This window comes from Stylophora pistillata, chromosome 1 (genome assembly GCF_964205215.1).
Source record: "Stylophora pistillata chromosome 1, jaStyPist1.2, whole genome shotgun sequence".
NCBI lineage: Eukaryota > Metazoa > Cnidaria > Anthozoa > Scleractinia > Pocilloporidae > Stylophora > Stylophora pistillata.
Window position 1 is genome coordinate 24041797 of NC_142519.1, and position 20350 is coordinate 24062146.

General features: G+C 38.1%; 1 protein-coding gene across 1 annotated transcript in view; it reads right to left on the reverse strand.

Annotated features, from left to right (window-relative positions):
- Positions 1-18341, reverse strand: part of LOC111335530 (transient receptor potential cation channel subfamily M member 3) — a 19659-nt gene extending 1318 nt beyond the window's left edge. Inside the window, exons 1-23 of the mRNA XM_022941465.2 lie at positions 18132-18341; positions 17039-17383; positions 16520-16596; positions 16030-16205; positions 15122-15288; positions 13828-14032; positions 11542-11708; positions 10987-11176; positions 10038-10203; positions 9239-9380; positions 8765-8837; positions 8532-8671; positions 7688-7822; positions 7233-7286; positions 5832-6274; positions 5007-5232; positions 4232-4372; positions 3662-3793; positions 2931-3179; positions 1876-2047; positions 1483-1621; positions 344-522; positions 1-55 (exon numbers count right to left, since the gene is read on the reverse strand). The exon at positions 1-55 is cut by the window's left edge and continues 75 nt beyond it. Of these exons, the coding sequence (XP_022797200.1) occupies positions 1-55; positions 344-522; positions 1483-1621; positions 1876-2047; positions 2931-3179; positions 3662-3793; positions 4232-4372; positions 5007-5232; positions 5832-6274; positions 7233-7286; positions 7688-7822; positions 8532-8671; positions 8765-8837; positions 9239-9380; positions 10038-10203; positions 10987-11176; positions 11542-11708; positions 13828-14032; positions 15122-15288; positions 16030-16205; positions 16520-16596; positions 17039-17293 (3683 nt within the window). The 5' untranslated portion in view covers positions 17294-17383; positions 18132-18341. The remainder of the gene's footprint in view (positions 56-343; positions 523-1482; positions 1622-1875; positions 2048-2930; positions 3180-3661; positions 3794-4231; positions 4373-5006; positions 5233-5831; positions 6275-7232; positions 7287-7687; positions 7823-8531; positions 8672-8764; positions 8838-9238; positions 9381-10037; positions 10204-10986; positions 11177-11541; positions 11709-13827; positions 14033-15121; positions 15289-16029; positions 16206-16519; positions 16597-17038; positions 17384-18131) is intronic.
- Between the last annotated feature and the right edge of the window lie 2009 nt (positions 18342-20350).

Below are 20350 nucleotides of genomic sequence, written 5' to 3' on the forward strand. Positions count from 1 at the left end.
GCACTTTCTATTTCAAAGAGTCTTAGCAGTTCAAGATCCTCTGCAGTAAACTTAGCTACAAGAAAAATCATCATTCCTGTGAGCGTGCATAACATGACCTGCTTTAACTAAACAGGTTCGCCTACAACAATTCAGTTGACACACGCCTCCATGTAAGAAATTGAACTCAGTGACTGCATTAGGGTGGAGTAGTCTTATCTATATCCGTGAGTAAGAGACAAAAACACAACGTCGAAAGATTAAAACATGACATAAATATTGCCGAGATAACATTTACGAAGGAAAACCAAAACTACACAACCCTTCAAAAACATAAAGATATGTCAACTCAGAAACAACTCACGAGAAACTTTATTACGCTTTTTACACTTCTTCACAAGCCACCGCACAAACTCGACAAGATGGAAGATAATAGCGAAAGGTGGGGCCAGAGGGGGTTGTTTGTTGTACTCCATCACAAGATAGTAGTATTGGTACTTCCATATCTGGTACGAATTAAGCTCAACCTCGTTAAACACGTTACTGAAATATAACGAATAAGCCATTTTAGTAAACTTAGTTCCAAGAAAAAACACACCTAACATAGTTAATAAGAAAAATAGAGAAACTGTGGTGTGGCGTCGGCGGGGGTAATACAAGATAATTTTGTGAAATGACTACCGTAAAGAGTTTCTAAAGCTGATGTTTCGAGCGTTAGCCCTTTGGCAGAGGGCTTACGGCGGCCAATTTACAGTATAAACTCAGTTGATAATATAGAAGTAAACAATAAGTTACATGAAAATCATTACCTACGTAACTACGAGTTTACAAGTGGAAAGCTCCTTAATTTGGGGGTTTTTGATAAAGGTTTGACAATAAAAATGACTTGATGTTCGAGTCTGCTAAGAAAAGTTCTTTTCGGTTTTACACACCTAGAAGAAGTCTGGAATAATGAAAACGCCAAAAAAGAAGAATGCCAACATTTTGACCGACAAAGCTGGTAAATAAAGGAAAGAATTACTGAAATAATTCTGAAAAACTCTCTTCGTTTTCCTTGTTTTCACTGCCTAATGACGTGTTTGTGACTCTGTTGTCGCCAAAACTTCCCACAAAAAACTCTATTTGACGAAAAATGTTGCCTAGAAGTTATGAAGTGTGCAAATCGGATACAAGAACTTTTTCCTTTTTGTCGGAATCGCATCGGATAATCATAAGCAGGTTAGCCAGTTAGAACACAGGATTCACTTCATCTGGCCCACTGGCAAAACTAACCACGTGATAACTTGGATGTTCAATACAAAATACTGCGGTCTGTAAGGAAAAAATACGACAGAAAGAGACTACCAACCATTCAGAGAAGCAGCATCGAGAAAGAAATGTTTGTGAACAGATTTGCAGACACAATCAGAAACAGAAAAATGGAAACACGCTATAAATTGAGCTTCCCAACACTTTCAGTATGGCCAGTTAACAGATGGTATTTGAAAATATAAGACATAATACCTGAAGATAGCAATAAGAAGATTGATAAGAAGCACGTTGGTGATGAGTAAATATCCCCCCATGCATATCCGATGAATCCACTTTAGATGTTCTCCATCGTGCAAAGGAATTTCGCCTGTGGCAAGCTTCCCTTCCTCAGCTGAAAAACAGAATAAGCGTGTCACAAATGAGGTAATAAGGTTCAAATTATTTGCAGGGTTTCTAACAAGTAATCATGGCATCAGAAATTCAGTACAAACACACTAAGATACGCGAGGGGATCGACTTCGCTTCTGAACCCATGTTCCAAGCTGCTGTATATATTTTGTTTTGGATCAGTTTACAACTATCAGTTGAAACTTTTCTCTACATATTAAGCTGAAAAAACTTACATAAAAAATCTTAATTGCTCACCTTCCTGATCAACGAACAATTCTCCGTATACGTGCCAGTATGGCTTGTAGAACAGGTCATTAATCACACCCCAGTACGGCTCTTTGTTAGCGAAGAACAACGCCTGCCTGAACACACCATAACTACACACGAACACCAGCAACAGACAAAGCCACATCATAACGTCCGCAAGCTATAAAGAGAAATTCATTGTAATCTTAAGCTATCTTTCAATGCAATTTCCAAATAAGAGTCGAAAGGACTGCTTTGGTTTTGCTTTAATATCCTCTCTACTGAATTGGCTACAAAACTTGCACCTATCAGCTAATTAAATGCTAAACTAAAACCAAACGCGGCTTTATCACCCACGTTTTCCCGCACTCCGAGCAATTTATCTGTTTTTATCTTAATCTTAGTTCAGATTGACCGCTTTGATTATTTGCAGGGCTGTGGTCTTGCAGCGCCCGGTGAACCCTGGCGCCTTACTTTTGCTCTTGGACAACTCAGGGATCTTGGTTTTTTCATAAAAAGCATTTGCTGGGCACTCTGGATTTCACAGTTTCAGAGCAATGGGCTCCTTTCAATTTTTCTTAGAGCACAGCCTTGCTTTGGTTTAGGTCTTTCGACGCTGAACTTAAACCTTCTACATGACTAAAAGTTTAAACTAACACAATACCCAGCAAACACTAGGTGATAGGAATACACAATAATACCAGACCAATACAACACTAAATGATATTGATCATTAGTATATACCACAAAGGTGAATAGTGCTTTTCGCGCACGTTGATTAGTTGGGTAGGAAGTTATTAGCAAGTACTATTCACCTTCGAGCAGCCGAAGTGATAAAACCGCGCGTCAACAATGTGATTTCCGCCCATTTTCACTTCCACTTCAGTTTGGGATTTATGACTTGACTATAACAGCACACATATTGAAATGGAACCGTCAATCAGAAATGAACAAATTAAATGGCTATGGGGTGGGGGCTGAAGAATTTGTCCTCTAGTAGTACTTGCTCGTGTGTTTGTTCAAGTTCTGTTTTGTCTCACAGGACACGCTGGAAAATTACTTACCATCCTTTTAATCATAATAATCTTTGGCCCCAAGTAACCACTGACGAAATACGCTCTGAAAAGTCGGAAGGAGAATATGACGAAATTCATGCAATACAAGACGCGAGCTGCTTCCCATGTGACATCAAAAAACCGCAAGATAAAACCAATGAGGGCGATTGCGTTAGCAAACGTGTCCACAATGTTTACGTGGGTGTTAAAATATAGTTCCAACTTGCTTTTAAAAGTGGATGTCTCTTGATTCATGACCTGTGGATATGAATGATTAAGAGGTCTTTAGGTAACTCTAAAAGTGAATAATAGGTAAAAAACTGGGAAAAGGAAATGAGAAAATAGGACATTCCATCAAAGGTTCTAAACATACCATTACATTTTCCTAACCATGAACAAAGGAATAGCAAGTCTCAACGGGGAGTTTCTTTCGGGGTAACATTGTTACTTTCTATGAGAATCACAGAAACTCCACGGCCCAAAGGTTGACTCCACTGGTATTTCTAGATGACATTAGAAAGTTCAAATCCCCTGGGGGGAGGGGGATGGGGGGAGGAGAGGGGAGGGAAGGGGACATTAATCACGCTGTGTTCTTGAACAAGGTAATTCGTTCCCACACAAGACTCTACTCTTTCTGGACTGTAACAGGGTACAGCTAGATTTTCGCGGGGCAACTCAAACTACTCTAAATGTTGTTAACAAGTTCAAAATCTCTCTTCTTTAGTTCTCTGTTTACTCACTTGGCTGATTTCATCCATAATTATGACACCAATCCAACACAAAAGCACAATTTCATAAATGGAAGGCCAAGGCTTATGAAATGAAAATAAAATCACAAAAGCATACAATCCTAAAAAGCACAAGTGCATTCCCTGGAAAAGAAAATAAGGCGAAGAATTAATTTTAAAACTGTTCTTGGTTCATTAACCAAAGGAAGCACTGAAAAAAAAATGACAGACAAGTGCAAACAATGCCAAAAAATTTTAACTGCCGGCCCTCTCTGAAAAGGGTATTAGTAATAAAAGTGGACATAGTTTCGACCCATGTTGTGCATTAAAACTCATGAAGTTTTACCGCTTGTCTATGTGGTTCTTCCTTGTTAATTTAGATTAGCACACCAGCCAAGAAGCCTATTATGCATACCTAACACTTGATTTGACTCGTACTCACTACATGCAATGCAACAAACAAAAACGGACAAACACTACCAACAAAAAGGGCTAAGCCTTAAACCAGTGTTGTTTAATGTTCGAGTCTTTAACCATGAGTGAGGTAAATTAAGAAATGGATAATAAAATTTATTTTCTTACCAGATGAGACCAGAACTTTGATATCGGAGCATTATAGAAGATAAGGACTTTTTTCCACAGAGGCACCGACCAGCTGTGATTTTCCTCGTCGTAGAACAAAATTTTAAGAATCATTAGCGGGCAGATAACAGCAACGATTACCTTGAAAAGAGATGGGAAAGGTTTGGATAAGTTTCCGCGGACCTTGGACGGAGTGCTTACGAGGAAGCGTCCTAAAATTAACACCCAAGCTGATTAAACCACATAAAAAACAAAAAATTTTCAGCCAACGGGGAATCAGACTAACTTCATATCATTTGTGAAACACGCAGCAAATGCACTTGACTAAGCCGCATGATAATTTTTTACGCACGATTTGTCAAGTTGGTGGTGGAAGTTGTTTTTAGCAAATCACAGAGACTTAAAACTGGTTCTACCAAAGAAGGTTTTGTTTCATTTACAAATTCAGTTGTTAAGTCCTCCCATCTTATAAACGCTGAAACAAACCATTCTAAATTCAATTGGCCAGTAGTTTGTTAGCTAAAATCAACGATCAAAACAGCTGAAGGCTGTAAGTGTAAACGCAACACTAGAATTGTATTCGCGGCTTCAGAATGCTCTGCGCTTTGGTTTACAATTTGCGCCACTTTTTCACCAATCATCCGTTACAACAACTAACGTCACTCTTCACCGTTACAATTACCTACTTGAATTGACAAGGCTCGGAAAAAAACTTCTGCATCCCAGACACGCATAAAAAAAAAAAATGATCCCATACAGGAAACGAGCTGAATACCTTCCAGTAATGAACTCCAGGCATACCACGTGACTTCCAAATGCTATTCAAACTTGACTGGCAGCATGGATGTGCAAGGAACTGCTCCGCTCTTGCTGCAGCTGCCAAGTTAAGGGGGTTCATGCCACCCCACTTGGGCATCTCCCTCTCAACCAACATCTCTGCCAACACCTCGTCTTCGTTGTAACACGCATCAAGAACACCAAGGGCTAACGTTTCGAATTCTCTGAAAAAAATATATAAAAACATCACCTATTAATGGACCGCTATTAAAAAATGGAGGGGGGGAATAATTCAATATCAAGCGATTGCAATCTACGTATAACTTCCTATTAGGTTTTAACGCTTTGGTTTTGAACAATGTTGGGTCACGATTTGGTTGAGAATGGTTCGGTAATGGTACACGTCGAGTACTCAGTCTAAATAACAAAGAAAACATTCCTTAAACGTCACAGCCTAATTGAATTCAGTAGTGGGTAAAACAGAGTTAAAATGTAAGAACTGTGGTCACAAATTTGAGCGAAATATTTAAGTACGCTTAATTGAGCTGTAAGGTTTTAACGTACACCTAGCAAAACATACAAAAGGAGACGGGGTTACACATAAAATTTGCAGGATAACATTTGCCAACTAAGTGTTTAAGTTCCCTAGCCCTAGGGGCCTAGAACGTCGTCTAAAAAGGAGGAGCACGCCCCCCTAGTCCGAGCATCTCTCTCCTAGATTCACCACTTCATATCTCAAACAAAAATACCCATGTGGCCTAGCGTTTTATTTAGCTCCATATTACTACTACAAGGATCTCTACGGACCTTTCATTGTACCTACATTGCGTGTTGCTTCAACGCCCTCTTGATCTCGAAATAATCATCTTCAACTTGATCGTGCATGGCTTGAAACAATCTACTCGCTGCCAATGCGTCAGACACAGCCTCTTCTCCCTTCTCCCACATGAATCGTGCCAGTTCATATCGGTTCATTAACACTGCCCATAAGAAGAGTTCTCTGAAAGGCTTCTCAAATCGCGTGGCATTGTACGCCCCTTGCACTTCCAACTTATTCTCTGAAGTCTGAAATTTCACCGGTGGGCACACAGTACCATTCTCTCCATCAGATTTATCCCCTCTGTGAGGTGCTACTCCAAACAGGCCAGCAACCCTAGCAGCCAGGACGTTAGTATGGGGTGTGTCAACCAGGTACATTGGCTCATAATAAGCACCAACTAGTTCTTCGATAAGAACACCGATGTCCTTAAGGGAGTACGGCCCTTCCTTGAACGAGGAAGCGGATACAAAAACACGTTTAGGTAAAGCGTTACACAGAAAAAGTAAACGTGTCCCTAAATTTTCGTAATCAGTCAAAGGCCAGTAAAGTAAGTCCTAGGTTTTGGCAAATGCAAATTGTCACTTTTACGGATACGAACTATAATCTTTTTTACTTTTGTAACTCTTCCGTTTTTAGCACAAAGACACTAAGAAACTTTCAATGACTTTCTATTAAATTTGTTAGCGCGCTTTGTTTGATTTCTATTCCGTGACTAGCGAATATCCGCTCGAAGCTAGCTACACAAAGCACTGTTCATTTCTATTTCCCCTACGTCAAAGTGTAAGAACTAAATTCGCCTTCTATTAGCTAGTAGTTCAGTTGCGAGGAGTCACTGTAGCGAAACCATTTCGGAGCAGAACGGAGTATAGGAGTTCTCTACCCGGGAGTCAAGATCCGATGTAAGTTACGCTTGTACTATTCCTCATTTTTATTATTTCTAGTTTCGTAATCTTCCGGTTTTCCTTATATCGAACCTTCATGTATCCGTTGTATAGTTTTTACCGCCTGTGCTGTACAAAGACTGCCAGCTTAAGTGAATAAAGAGTTTGATGCTGTTACTTGTCTAAAGTTTAACACTGCGCTTATACTGGCGAACTCCGGTGCACAACACCACGTGTCTGCGGCATCGAGAACGCGACGCAAATCGTCTGGGGACTCATACGAAGTGGACTGAGGCGTCACTGACTCTATGAGTCACGCTAGGCGATTCTTTTCCTTGCTAGCCAAACTTCGCACGCGTTAAGTTAAGGTACGAATACCAAAGTTCCTTCCCTCTATTGCATTAAATGACGCATGCACACTTCAGGCTCTTACACTCCCGTATGAAACAACAACAATGGAAGAAATCTGCGCCGAAGCTATCTATTTATAATATTTCTCTAGTTTAGTTAAAGATAGACTTACAGAAACATCGGCAACTTTCCTTAGGAGAGAGTACAGATGGCTTCCAGCTTCAGCCTACGAAAGAGTTTGTAATATGTTAACAAAGCATACTCCGTATATATATGAATGTATATACTCATTATATATACTCCGTATATACAATGAAAATATATGAACTTCATATATTCCTTGTATCCAAAGCATACTCCTTCAGCCTGTGCGAATCGTGTATTTCCCCTCATTTCAATATAACGGACGAGCTCATAGTAAATTTTGGCGAGAAATTGTTTTTTTAGCTTCATCCTCTGGCAAAAAGTGGTAACAAATTAATCATATTTCATTAGGAAAGGAAGAGGACTATGAGAGTACAACTTCTTAACCAAGAAGAGAACAATCCGACCAGAGCATGCGCGCGTCACCTACGGTACAGTCCAGTTATCAAATTATACAAATGTACGCTACATAGATTACCTTACCGAATTGTAAAGTTTTCTCAGCCTTGGAACAGTCAAAAAATCTCTCATACTGACACCATTATCTAGAAAAAGCTTTACAAAATCAACACGATCTAACTGTAGAGCGTTCAGCATGACTTCATCCAGGCTTCCACTCTGGAAATAAGATAATCAAAATAAGTGAATTGAGACACGTGCAAAATAACTACATTGCATATTTGACCAGAGTTAGTAGAGGGGAACTGCCAGTTCCCCTCTACTAACTCTGATTTGACAATGTCAGTTATAATTCCATTACAATGCAGGAAGATATTTGACGTGACAGCGGATTTTGCTAAGATAGTTTATTTGAAGCTGATAACAGGAAAACGGTTGACTATAAAACTAAACCAATCAATGCTACCTGTTCCAGTTAGGTATCACCCTCTAAAGCAACTCCAATGGGAGAGTTTCTAAACCAGACTCACACGGTTTCTTAATATCTTTATATCTGAATGTCTGAGAGGGTGACACGAGTTTTAAGAACCCAATCACAGAGATTTCTTAACCAAACTGACGAACTCTTAGACATTCCATCGAATTCTCAGCCGGACCACGAGTTGCAAACCTTTTTGAAGTAGTCTCACTCATTGCGACTCCATTACCAAGTAGTAGGCAAAAAGACCATTCACAGGTTTTCAGTAGAACACAGATAGTCCCAAATCCAGTCTCCTCATTTCTTCAGCCGATCTGTTTTAGTTATTTCGCCCTTTAGATGAACCAAGGCGGAAATAGTCTCCCTTGCGTGACATCCAAAAAAAAAACGGCTACGAGGGAGGCTAAGGCGGAAAGGGAGGCTACTTGTAGTCCTATGTTATTTACTTACAGGCCAGTCAGCTTCAGGAGTGAAAATCTTTTCTTCAGCCACGTCAACTCTGTTCCATGTTAACGCCAGTTTTAACTGATCCATTCGATTGGCACACTTCCCAAGCAAATCGGATTTCCTTGGATCGCTATCGCCAGCACCTGGAGTAGCAGAAAAAAAATCGCAACTAAGAAAGTTACTTCGTTCACCCAATTAAGGGTCACTGTACAATTAATGGCTGAATTCAGTCTCACCTTTGAGCAAGGCACTGAGAATGGCTAGGTCAAGATCTAGGTTATTGTTCTCGTCGATCTTGTATACAGTAATCTAAGATGAAAGAATTCGTTATAATTGTCACAGGGGCTAAGGTAATTGAAAAAGACTCTTTCACATTCTTCTCGTAAGTTAGTAGATGTTGGTGTTATTATGGGCTTGTTTATACCAGCCCATCGAAACGTTAAGCAAACGCAATAAAACGCAGCGAAGACGCAGAGTGCTGGACATCACTCCCTGACGCTATTGATTAGCGGATTGCTACAAAAGTTTGAAATAATGTATTACCAGCTTGGGAAATTTGAAAAATCTGCCAAACCGGTTTTGGAAACAACGGGTTTTCAAAAAATTTTAACACTGTCAACCCACTCTTGCAAAAATGAAAAAAAAAAACTAATCAAACGCTTGTTCTGGTACAAATTGATAATGGACTTTAAATAGAAACAACAACTTACCAGACGCTCATCATGGACACAACTGTTAACAATGTCTACAATTTTCTGGACATGACTTTCATCTTTTGCAAACTTTGGAAAAGATTCCTGGATTTTTGCTTTGAGACGGTCTTCTTGATCTTTCTTAACTTGGCGCACTGTTCTGCAATCAGATTCAAAAAATTTATACTAAAACGAAATTCTTTTTTATTGTCAGGCCATTTTTCCTACTGGTTGTTCTCAGCATTAATAATCTATTCCTGATCAGGCGAGATATAAAGGTTTTGCACAGCAGCCATATTGGATGACAGGAACAATGAAAATATTTTGCATAAGAAAGAAAAATTTTTCCCATGGGTAAAATAATCTATAGTTCCTGCCATCCAACATGGCTGCTGTGCAAAACCTCTATTGGCCAAGTTTAGATCTCTTTTCCTCTTTGTTGAATTAGAAGCAAAATGCACATAACCGGCCTTGTAAAGAAATCATTCAACACAAGTTAACCACACCTCTTCCAACATCTTGGCTGACTAAAACAGCCACCATTCTAATCCTTTCCCCACATACCGTATCCCCTTATCAATAGACTTTCAAAGGCTTTCATAAAATTGAAATTATCTTCTTTCAACTTGCTTGACAGGAGGACAGTTTTGTAGCGATTTAGTTCAACTGAACCAACAAGACCACTGAACATTTTCTGTACTGGTCAAGTTTCTTCTTTTTAACTCAGTTAGGAATGCCCACTGTGTTAGAAATTCCAACTGAAGGGTAAAACACTCTTCTAATCAGTAAATTAAAAAGAAAAAACTAAAAAACCTACCCAGAGTCACAGTTGTGATGTGCAAAAGCTAAGATATCAGCAGCCCTCTTGGTTCCTTCCACCACAACTGTTGGAATGCCATGCTTTACAGATGCTCTGACAGCCTTTAGTGCATCCTCCCCTCCTTCAACAATCACTGTCACCACAGGAACCCCAAACCCAAACTCTACAATGAATAATCCATATGAAAAGAGTATTCAGGAAGACATTAGTCAATTTAAAGACATTTTAAGACTTTTTCATATCCTTCTTAAAAATTAAGATCTTCAGGATATAGATCGATCACATCTTTAGATATCTAAAGTACTTAAGATTCCTAAAATCATTCTGTCAGTATCCTTGAAGATCAGTCTAGGCATGATCCTTGAGAAGATCAGGGAAATTGTTTGGCAAGATCATTTTTGATTGTAAAAAGAGCACTGAGTCTTTCTTAATATCCTTATCATTGAATTCCATTGACAATTTCTTGTAAACCCTTAAGATATCAGTGAAAGTCCCTAATAATATTCAAGAGATTTTCCATGCATTGCAAGCACAGCTGCTTTTCTCAGTTTTGTGACCATTTCAAACACTGCATGTTAATAAAATCTGTCTCAAGAAAGAAAGACAAGTAAAACTACTCTCCAACTAAAGTACATCTATAAAGTCGAAATAAGAAGATCCTGAAAAAATATATCTTGCTACAATATATCAATGTAAGTGTGGCCAATGACAATAGATTGTCAAGCTTATTAAACATTGATTCAGTTGTAGGAATCACTGCACCCCTATAATTAAAGTCCAAAAAATAAGTCTGGATTGGCTGATGTTTTTCACGATAAAAATTTACTTTAAAAAATTTAATTTTATTTCATTTAAAGAAAAGTATGATTTTGCCATGAAAAACTTACTACAAGGAGATACAAGAGTTTAATTTAAAACCTAAAATCACTTCCCAAGGTCAACTCACTTTGTCTCTGAATATTAGGTTTGTCAGCAATGACCCTCTCCAGTCGTGCCCTAAACTGAACTTCTTTGGCTCCAACTTGCCCCTGTGTACCATCATCCACCAAAAGGAAATGGCTGTGGTCTGGATTGAGGGACACAGGCTTCCCTCTCTGAAATGAATGCTCCACTCTGTAAGTTGCTGGATAGCATCCCTGGAAAAACAAAAAAGGTCATAACATGTTAACAGATAGGATTCTTTGGGCAACAACGTCCAGAAATTTACCAAGTTTACATATAGTGCAAAAAGGCAATACCAATCCTAAGTAAGAGTAAGGCCTAACAAAAGTTTCTCTAAAATAGTCTAAACAAGCTAATAACTGTTTCATGAAAAATGAACAGTAAAACTGACTTTTCTACAAATCAATTTTGTTTGAACTTTGCATTGTAACATAATGAGGTTGAACTATCGGTTCTATTGTCTATTTTGCAATAGTAGATCTGGTCAATCTTACACTTTGCCATCAGAGCTCTACCATTCAGAAACCTTACTTTGAACTGAAAGTTTTCTTTTTCTCACCTTGCCCTCCAAAGGATTAATCAAGTGCTCATTTTTCTCTATATATCCCCATGTTGCAATACCAATGCACCTGATGCGGCAGCGACTTGATAACCCTCCCCATTGCATGGACTGACCCTCCTGTACCGCTTGACCCACAGCCTTCATCACACCAAGATTTACACCACCTACATGAAGATAACCAGTAACTGATGAAAGCTGCAATTAAAGGCAACTTCCAATGGTCAATTTTACAGCTGCATGCTTGGTTGCCAAGCCATCAAACAGGGGTGAGGCTAAGGGTGACTTTGTTATGATACAGATATTGCTACTTTTCAAATGTAAATTACTTTGCTATCATGCTAATTAGATACTGGTCTCTATCACAACAAGGTCACCTTCAGCCTCACTCCAAATCAAAGGCTTGGCAACCAAGTACACAACTGTACCAAAATTAACTCCCCCTGTAACAGATCGTTGAAACTTGCCTTACCCTCCCAACCAATCAGATTCAAAACCAAGACCAAATACAACTTGTTTACTAACACTGTCCCCTGCTTCAAGCAGTTTGCAGCTGTTCATTTGGAAGTTTCTTTAAACAATTTCACTTGTCATATTATTTAATAATACTAATAATCCATTTATATAGCACCTTTTCTACAAGATTCAAAGGTGCTGTTTACAAAAATTTGATAAAGCTAGAAAGTAAAAATAATCACAAGAAATTGATATTAAAACTAGGTGTTAACTACACAACAGATAAATGTACTCAATAGATAAGAACTATTTATCAATTCATAGACATCACAATTCATAATTTCTGGAGCAGCAGCAGAATAAGCTCCTTTACCATATGAATTGAGATTAAAAAGGGTTTAACTAATAGATTTTTATTAAAGGATCTAAGATTGCGGTTGGGTGACTTTTTCAATTGAAGGAGTTCCTGTATATAGATTGGAGCGCAATCATGTAGCACTTTGTAGGTAATTAACATATCAATTTTAAATTCAATGCAAAGGGAAACAGGGAGCCAGTGAAGATCTTTCATGACTGGAGTAATATGGCAAAATCTTGGACACTGGTTGACAAGGCAAGCGGCAGAATTTTGAACATATTGAAGCTTTCGAATAAGATAGGATGGTAGGCCATACAATAAAGAATTACAATAATCAAGTTTAGAAACTACAAAGGCATGAATAATAATCTTTGCTGCATCATGAGTAAGTTATTTGCATATGAAGCCAATGTTACGAAAATGGAAGAAGGACAATTTACAGACTGCATTGACATGAGGTACCATACAAAGGGACTGATCAAAGATAACACCAATACTTCACGCACTGGGGGAGCAGGATACAGTCTCATTTGATATATCAACAGAAGACAGTGGCGGCTGAGGTCGATGGGAAGAGGATATTACAAGAACTTCAGACCTATCTTTATTTAATTTCAGCTTGTTGGAAAGCATCCAAGGCATGCATCCATGTCCCGAACACAGTTTACCAATTTGGTGTTACTCAGATTCATATCAGAAACAGACGACATCCTGAACGTAATATTTAGCTGAGTGTCATCAGCATAAAAGTGATAGGACATTTGATGTTGTCGAGCAATCTCACTAAGAGGGGATATGTACAGTGAATATAACAACGGGCCGAGAACGGATCCCTGCGGTACACCAGACTCAAGAACATGAGAAGCAGAGTATGCATCATGAACCTGCACAAACTGTGTACGATCGGAAAGATATGATTGAAACCATTCCAGTACAGTTCCAGTAGTTCCAAAGCGATTGGACATGCATCCGCGAGAGGAGAAGACCATGAATTTTTAGCATTAGCAAATGGCCATTAAAACAACAGCTTTTCAAATTTTAAATTCCCTGTTACTTTTTGAAAAATTAAAGTATTCTGATGTATTTGGAGAATATCAATCATATTGAAATTATGCTTGTTGATATATCTACTTCTGTAATCAGAAGCACACCTTAAACAATACAAATACCGAATTTTTTCATAAATTAAAACAACAGCTTTTCAAATTTTAAATTCCCTGTTACTTTTTGAAAAATTAAAGTATTCTTGATGTATTTGGAGAATATCAATCACATTGAAATTATGTTTGTTGATATATCTACTTCTGTAATCAGAAGCACACCTTAAACAATACAAATACTGAATTTTTTCATAAGAACATAACCATCTCAGGACATGAATACCAAAGAAAATGTATTAATTATTCTCACTAGTCAATAGATGTTAATGAAAAACATGTGATACATCAGATTTAACAGCCTGTTAATTTTACCAGTTATTATCCAAGCACCACTATGGGTTGTCTTAGCTGCCTTAATGAGGCCTCTGTTAAAGATCTCTTTCTGATGAGGATCAAGCTTGAAATTTTTTAGCCCTCCATGTACTGATATAACAATGTCTGGTTTCTTTAACTTCCATTGTCGCACCATAAGCTCCAATGTCAACTCTGGCCTTGTGTTGTCTGCTAGACGAATGTACTGCAATTAAGAAAAGGAATAGTTACCAACTATCCGGTCACAAATTCCATGGAAATAATTTTAAATTAAAATAATTATTAAAAATTGTTTCAAGGTCAAAATAACTAAATAGGAAATTATCTTATATACCATAGGGAACCTGAGAAAATTTATGAAAAGAGAATCCAAATCAAAAACCCTTGGAATGTATATTTCAATTGTGGTTTAATAAATATTGCCAGGAATTAAACAAAAACCAACAAAAGCCACTTAAACAAATATTATTGTCAGTTAGGATTATTTCTGACAAAGCCAACAGGTCCATGAGGCCTATTAATCTCACTAACATATAATAATTAACAATCATTCACCACAGTCAAAGTGATCAATAGTGGCTGATATCTACTGAGAGGTAAAGTGGCAAGGTATATATCTACCACTTTCACTGACATTGTAGTGAATAATTATGTTTAGTATATATCACAAAAAAAACAAATTAAAATTAGTTTCTCTGCCAATATACCAAAAAATGGTCTGAATTAAATTCTTATTGCACATTTTGTCTCTTTGTCTGCTTGATGGTGATAATTGTTACTTCCTTATTAATCCCTTCCAGACTAACTAATCAGCATGACCAAGCAGCATTCACCTGCATGGTATTTATTAATAAGTACTGACAGTAACTAATTATACAATAGTTATCATCAGTTCTAACAACTATTTTTCAAGTAAAATAAACATGGTAATCAACCTCTTCTTAAAAGCAATAGAACACATTTTTGGGGGGCTCTATAACATGATAAAGCCACCCGCAATGTTGGTGGAACACAAGGAAAGCTTATAAATCACAAGCCAGGAAAGCTAGCATATAAATCATGAGCCAAATGAAGGTGAGCAATTTTTGAGCTTTCTGAGTGTTCTCCCAACATCCCATAAGGCTTTATCACATTATAGAGCCTGGAAAAAATGCATTCTACTGCTTTTATGACATAAATAGTTACATGCGGGCTCCATTACCTGATAAACTACCTGCTTGAACAAAATTGACCAATCAAATGATGGGTAATATGTTCATTATTTATAAAAAGTAACATACATTACAAATCAAACCTTGGCAGGTGTCAGAGATGAATTGTATGCATTCACAAATTTAATCTGACCAAAGCCATCTGTTGGAAACTCTTTTATGTCATCCTTTGGTGACCAGTTTTCAGGCCCTGTCTTTTTGCCATAAACCTTCCCTTCATATCTACTTGTTTTCATCAGTGGTGGCAAACCTGTTACCAAGACAAATGACCAGCTCCATGATTACAAGATAATCAAGAATAAAGAGCTAGAAATCTTACTTTACTCTTTTCTTCATCCTGGCTAACATTACTGGCCAAAAAAGTAAAAATATTCATACATCAAGGATACAACTCCTATTTCATTTCTAACTGCACCATAGAATTAAAAAAAAAAAAATGAACAAGGAGGCTAGTTGCCAATCAAGCCCCTATAATAATGGAGAGAATTGACTTTTCTTCCAAGCTATTTTGAAATATATACATGAAATTTACCAATGATTTGAAATCAGATAAAATAAGAAAGGATTACAACCTCCACATGAATTGATCAAGTCACCAAATCCAGTTTTAAAACAGAATCACATCGATGGGAAGCTTTATTCAGAGTCTTACCACCTAATTGCTCCCCATAGAACCATTATTTTACTGATATCTAACTAAGTCAAGGTAAAGGTTTCCACAATGTACATATCCAGATAAAAGAGTTACTTGAAGAATTTCATTGCCCCAACCAGTTTATATGGTCTACCTAACCAATCTTCCACATCAGGCACTTACTGCTTTTATGAGACAGATACTATTAAACCCCTTACTTCATTTTTTTCTAAGACCCAGAGGTTACAGGAAATCCTGCATAAACTATCATTTGTGTTTCATCTTTGCCTCTTTCTCCTCTGTTGAAGGGCAGGCCTTATAAACGGAACCAGATAAAACAATCTATTTTAAAGAAACCTTGACTCTTGGTGAAGTGGACACTTCCTTTCACATCAAACACCTCATCCTCAAGCTGGCTGTTGTTAGAACTGTCACTCTCTTCAGCTGCATCATTTGCTATCTCAAGCTCTTCATTTTCTTCTTGAACAGTGGTCAACTTGCCGTGCTGATTTTCAAGACGGCCACAACAGCATCTAGAATATGTCATAATGAATACCATACATATGTTTAACACTCCAGGCTGGTAACAATTATTGTACACATGCACAGTGCACTAAAAATTGTACTTTTCAACAACTTGAGAATAAATCCACAGAAATTCTCATTATGAGAAATCTAAAACGAAAGAGAAAAATTTCATCAAATAAAAAAAATGGCAATTAATTCAACTTGACTGAATTGATGAGAAGAAAAAGACATTTAAAAAACTGTACCAAAAACTGAATAAATAAACAGTCCCTGTAATAGATAGTGTATTAGCAAGCTACAAATTAAGACATATACTCACAATCCAGGCTTTGCTTTGTCCTCAACATGATGGATACATTCCTTTCTTTTGAATGTCTTGTAAATCCAATCACTGTTCTGCAATGACCATGACATACACAATTTGTAAAGATGGTAATGGCAGTGATAAGTGACATACTATCTCATAATTAAGGACATCTTACATGCTTTCATCCCCATTATGTTCAATACTATTGTGAACATCAAGAGATTTGACAAATCAACAGTTGTTTAGCATGGTATGTATACTCTTATCGACAAGGATATTCATCATCACAGCAGTTAAGAATGTTGTGGACTCACAAGGCACAGCCTAGAGAGTCTGCAACAAATTTTGAGCAGGTTCCACTGACTTGTACAGGATTGCATACACTGAATGATGTCAAGTCTGTCTAATGAAAATTTCAAGGCTCTCACTTCTCAATTAGTCAGAGTTTTCAGGATGTTCCTGGTAAAGATATTGAAGAAAGAAGGATGGGTTCTCTGTTTGTTTCTAAAGAGTTAATCATTTCCCACTTACTTCTCTCTGTGTTTCATATCGTTCAGATATACGCTTTGGAAGACTGTCAGCTTCAGACAACAATCCTTTCAAAAAAGCTGTAGATCCACTGGCCAGACCCGACTCATGAGAACTCCTTAATTCATCTGCACTTTGCCCTTTTAGCCTTTCTTTTTTAATTGCAGTTGAGTAAACTCTTGCTCGCCGACGTGCATGTGCAGTGCTGACTCTTCTTTTAATGGGTTTAATAGCAGGGCTCTTGTGAACAGCTTGCATCACCACCAGCTCATTAACATATAAAGTGAACTTGACCAACAAATGATGTAGGTGATTTGGTAATTGACCAATTTCATAAATATATAGTATCTAAAAAGAAGATGATATTCACAAATTAAGGCTTAAATCCCATACTTAATGTTTTTAAATTCCGCTAGGCTAAGGAATATTTTATTACAGCAATAGAGGACTTCACCCTGTTCACATGTAGCCTCATCCTAACACTCGGAATTGAAAGTTATCCCAGTCCCCTTGTGTTAAACTGACTAGCTATAAAAACACGGAAGAAAGTCCACTACTGCTTCGTTACTAACTGAGATAAAATGCACGCTCTAGTACACTGCACTGCTTGTCGAGTTTGCTTTAAATTGTGTCAAAATTCTCCCATACCTCCCTCCCCCAGTGTTTCCACTGCTTCGATCAGGCGGCGTAAACACGGAAAAAGTCGTATATTGCTGTAAAAACAGGGTATGGATTTTGATAGATCAGTAATCAGTGACCTGATTGAATACTTAGTGAATTATTTTAAAATCACATATTGCTCATAACATATTATCCAGCAGATGCTACAATAATAAGGTGATCTAAGTCAAAGATCTGCTGCCCTTCGAACAGCCAGTATATTACGTGACAGTTCAACGCTTATCACATTCGGGTTTCCCTCCAGTAAATTTCCCCATATTATTGTTTGTGCTAACCAAAGTCATTTTCCCTTAATTTTTCCAAACTTGCTCTTATCTTGCAAGCATATAGGACCTAAGCTGAGCGACGTTTCAATTAATACTGCAATAATTATAACCCATACATGTAGCGTAGTAATCTGTTGTCAGGAACATACCTGTACAAGTACAATCTAAGTTTGCGATGATCTTAGAGATCTCGAACGTTATTTCGCCTTCTTCCACCTCCTCCGAGACAACAGTCCTGCATATTTCAAACTTGTGTCAACAAACCCTACATTTACTGCAAAGAACGACGGAAAGACAGAAATTTCAAGTTCTCAGTTATCCTTTGGAACACTTTCTGAAGTGCATTGAAGTACATAGTAACGAAGAGCTCTCCCCAATTAGTACCCAGCCCTCTATGCGTTGGCCCTAGAGGGCGGAGTCCGCGAGGAGATTCAAGCCTGAAGAGTGACAAAACCTACAAATTGTCATATCCTCTCTCGCTGTCTTCCCACAAGAAGTCACTGCTGTCAAAATCGTTCAGGCAAGGGCTGATCTCCTCATCAAAGACAACAGACCGTGTCCGACATAATCACCACACTTAACTAAAAGGCGAGAAGACACCCGTGGCTTCAAATAGAAGTCCATCGGCACGGCAACTGACTGTTTTTGTCCTTTTTTCTAAGATAGTCAGGAAAATTCGGCAACTTACCGTGTGGCTTGTACAGTCCCCCTTAGAATCACAATTTGAATAAACCAAAACTTTACACCTCGAAGAAACGAGAAAAAGAAGCCTAATCGGTCCTCAAGAGTAAATTTTTTATATCAAGGTCAACTATTTTCAAAATTTTAGCAATGAGACGACTAGCATTTGGAGAAGCCTAGTATGTTCAAACCTTTTGAAACAAAGATGTGTTTAAAGATTTTTGTTCCTTTTCCCGAAGCATTTAACGACTGAAATAAGCTCTTTGCTCTCTTGAGGACGAGGATCAAAAGGACTAAGGATGTGAGTAAAATCTCTAGTCCTTTAGCTCAGAAACCTGACACGCAATTCCTTTATATTCTATAGAGAATACAAATGATTGAATTTTAAAGTTATTACTGCCTTTGTCTTGAAAATAATTATAAACACGTACACAATGTGCTGCCTTCGAGCCGGAACAAGGAAAATGAGATGTGGATTGTGTTCCCGAAAATTTTTGCCCTATAGCGGCATTTTTCACTTGTTTTCCTTTTTGGCGCCAAACTTTTGACCAATGCCTGAATGTCAGCGGCTACGAAATATGGGAAGTGTGGGAACGGTACAAAACGTGGACCCCCCCTCTGGACCCCCTTTTGGACCTCCTTTTGGACCCCTTTCTGGACCCTCTAACTAGATTAAGAAAGGATGAAAACAAAAAATACCTAGTGTGACTTAGGAGGTGGTCATCAAAGTGACATTTCATGTTACAAACATTTGCTCAGCTTTCAAAAAGTGCCACTAGAAATGTTAATTCTCCCGTTTGCTATTGTGAGTGCCAATTTGTTTATAAGTTAGAGTGGGGACCTCGACATAAGGCTACAAAACTTCGGTGTTTCCTTTGATCGGCCGCTCCGATCAGATTTTTTCCGCCATTTTGATTGCATCATCTCATGTCCTTGGCTACCACCACTGACCAAAAAAATTGTGGTCATCTAAACACGGAGCCCTATGGTGGAATGTTAAAGGTAGTTGGGTGATTTTTTCGCATTTTGTAGGCAATCTCGACATTCCTGAAGCCATTGATAAACAATCACGACATTTTCTTGCCAAACAGTCATGAATCACACACCTCACCTTCAACATTCCATCACAGAGCTCTGTGTACGATGACCATAATTTTTTTGGTCAGCGGTGGTAGCAGAGGACATGAGATGATGCAATCAAAATGGCAGACGGTCTATCGGAAACCGGAAGTTTTGTAGCCTTGTGCCGAGGTCCCCACTCTAATTTAGAAACAAAATAGATTCCATGAGAGCAAAGGGAGAATTGACACTTCTAATGGCACTTTTTGAAGATTCAGCCAAATGTTTGTAGCATGAAAAGCCACTTTGATAACAACCTCCTAAGTCGCACCAGGTATTTATTGTTTTGATCCTTTCTCAATCTAGTTAGGGAAGTCTAGAAGGGGGTCCAGAAGGGGTCCAGAAGGGGTCCAGAAGGGGTTCCAGAAGGGGGATCCACATTTTGTACTGTCCCCGAAGTGTGTGGTGTTGTCGTCATGGTCGTTTGTGTTCTTGTACGGTGTGGTGGTAATTCTAGGAAAATTTATTTCCAACGAAGGTTTATTGATCTTTCAACTGTTAAATTTAAAGCTTGAAAAGACGTAATAATTTGAAAAAACATCGCTGATTGGAAGTAAGATGAGATGAG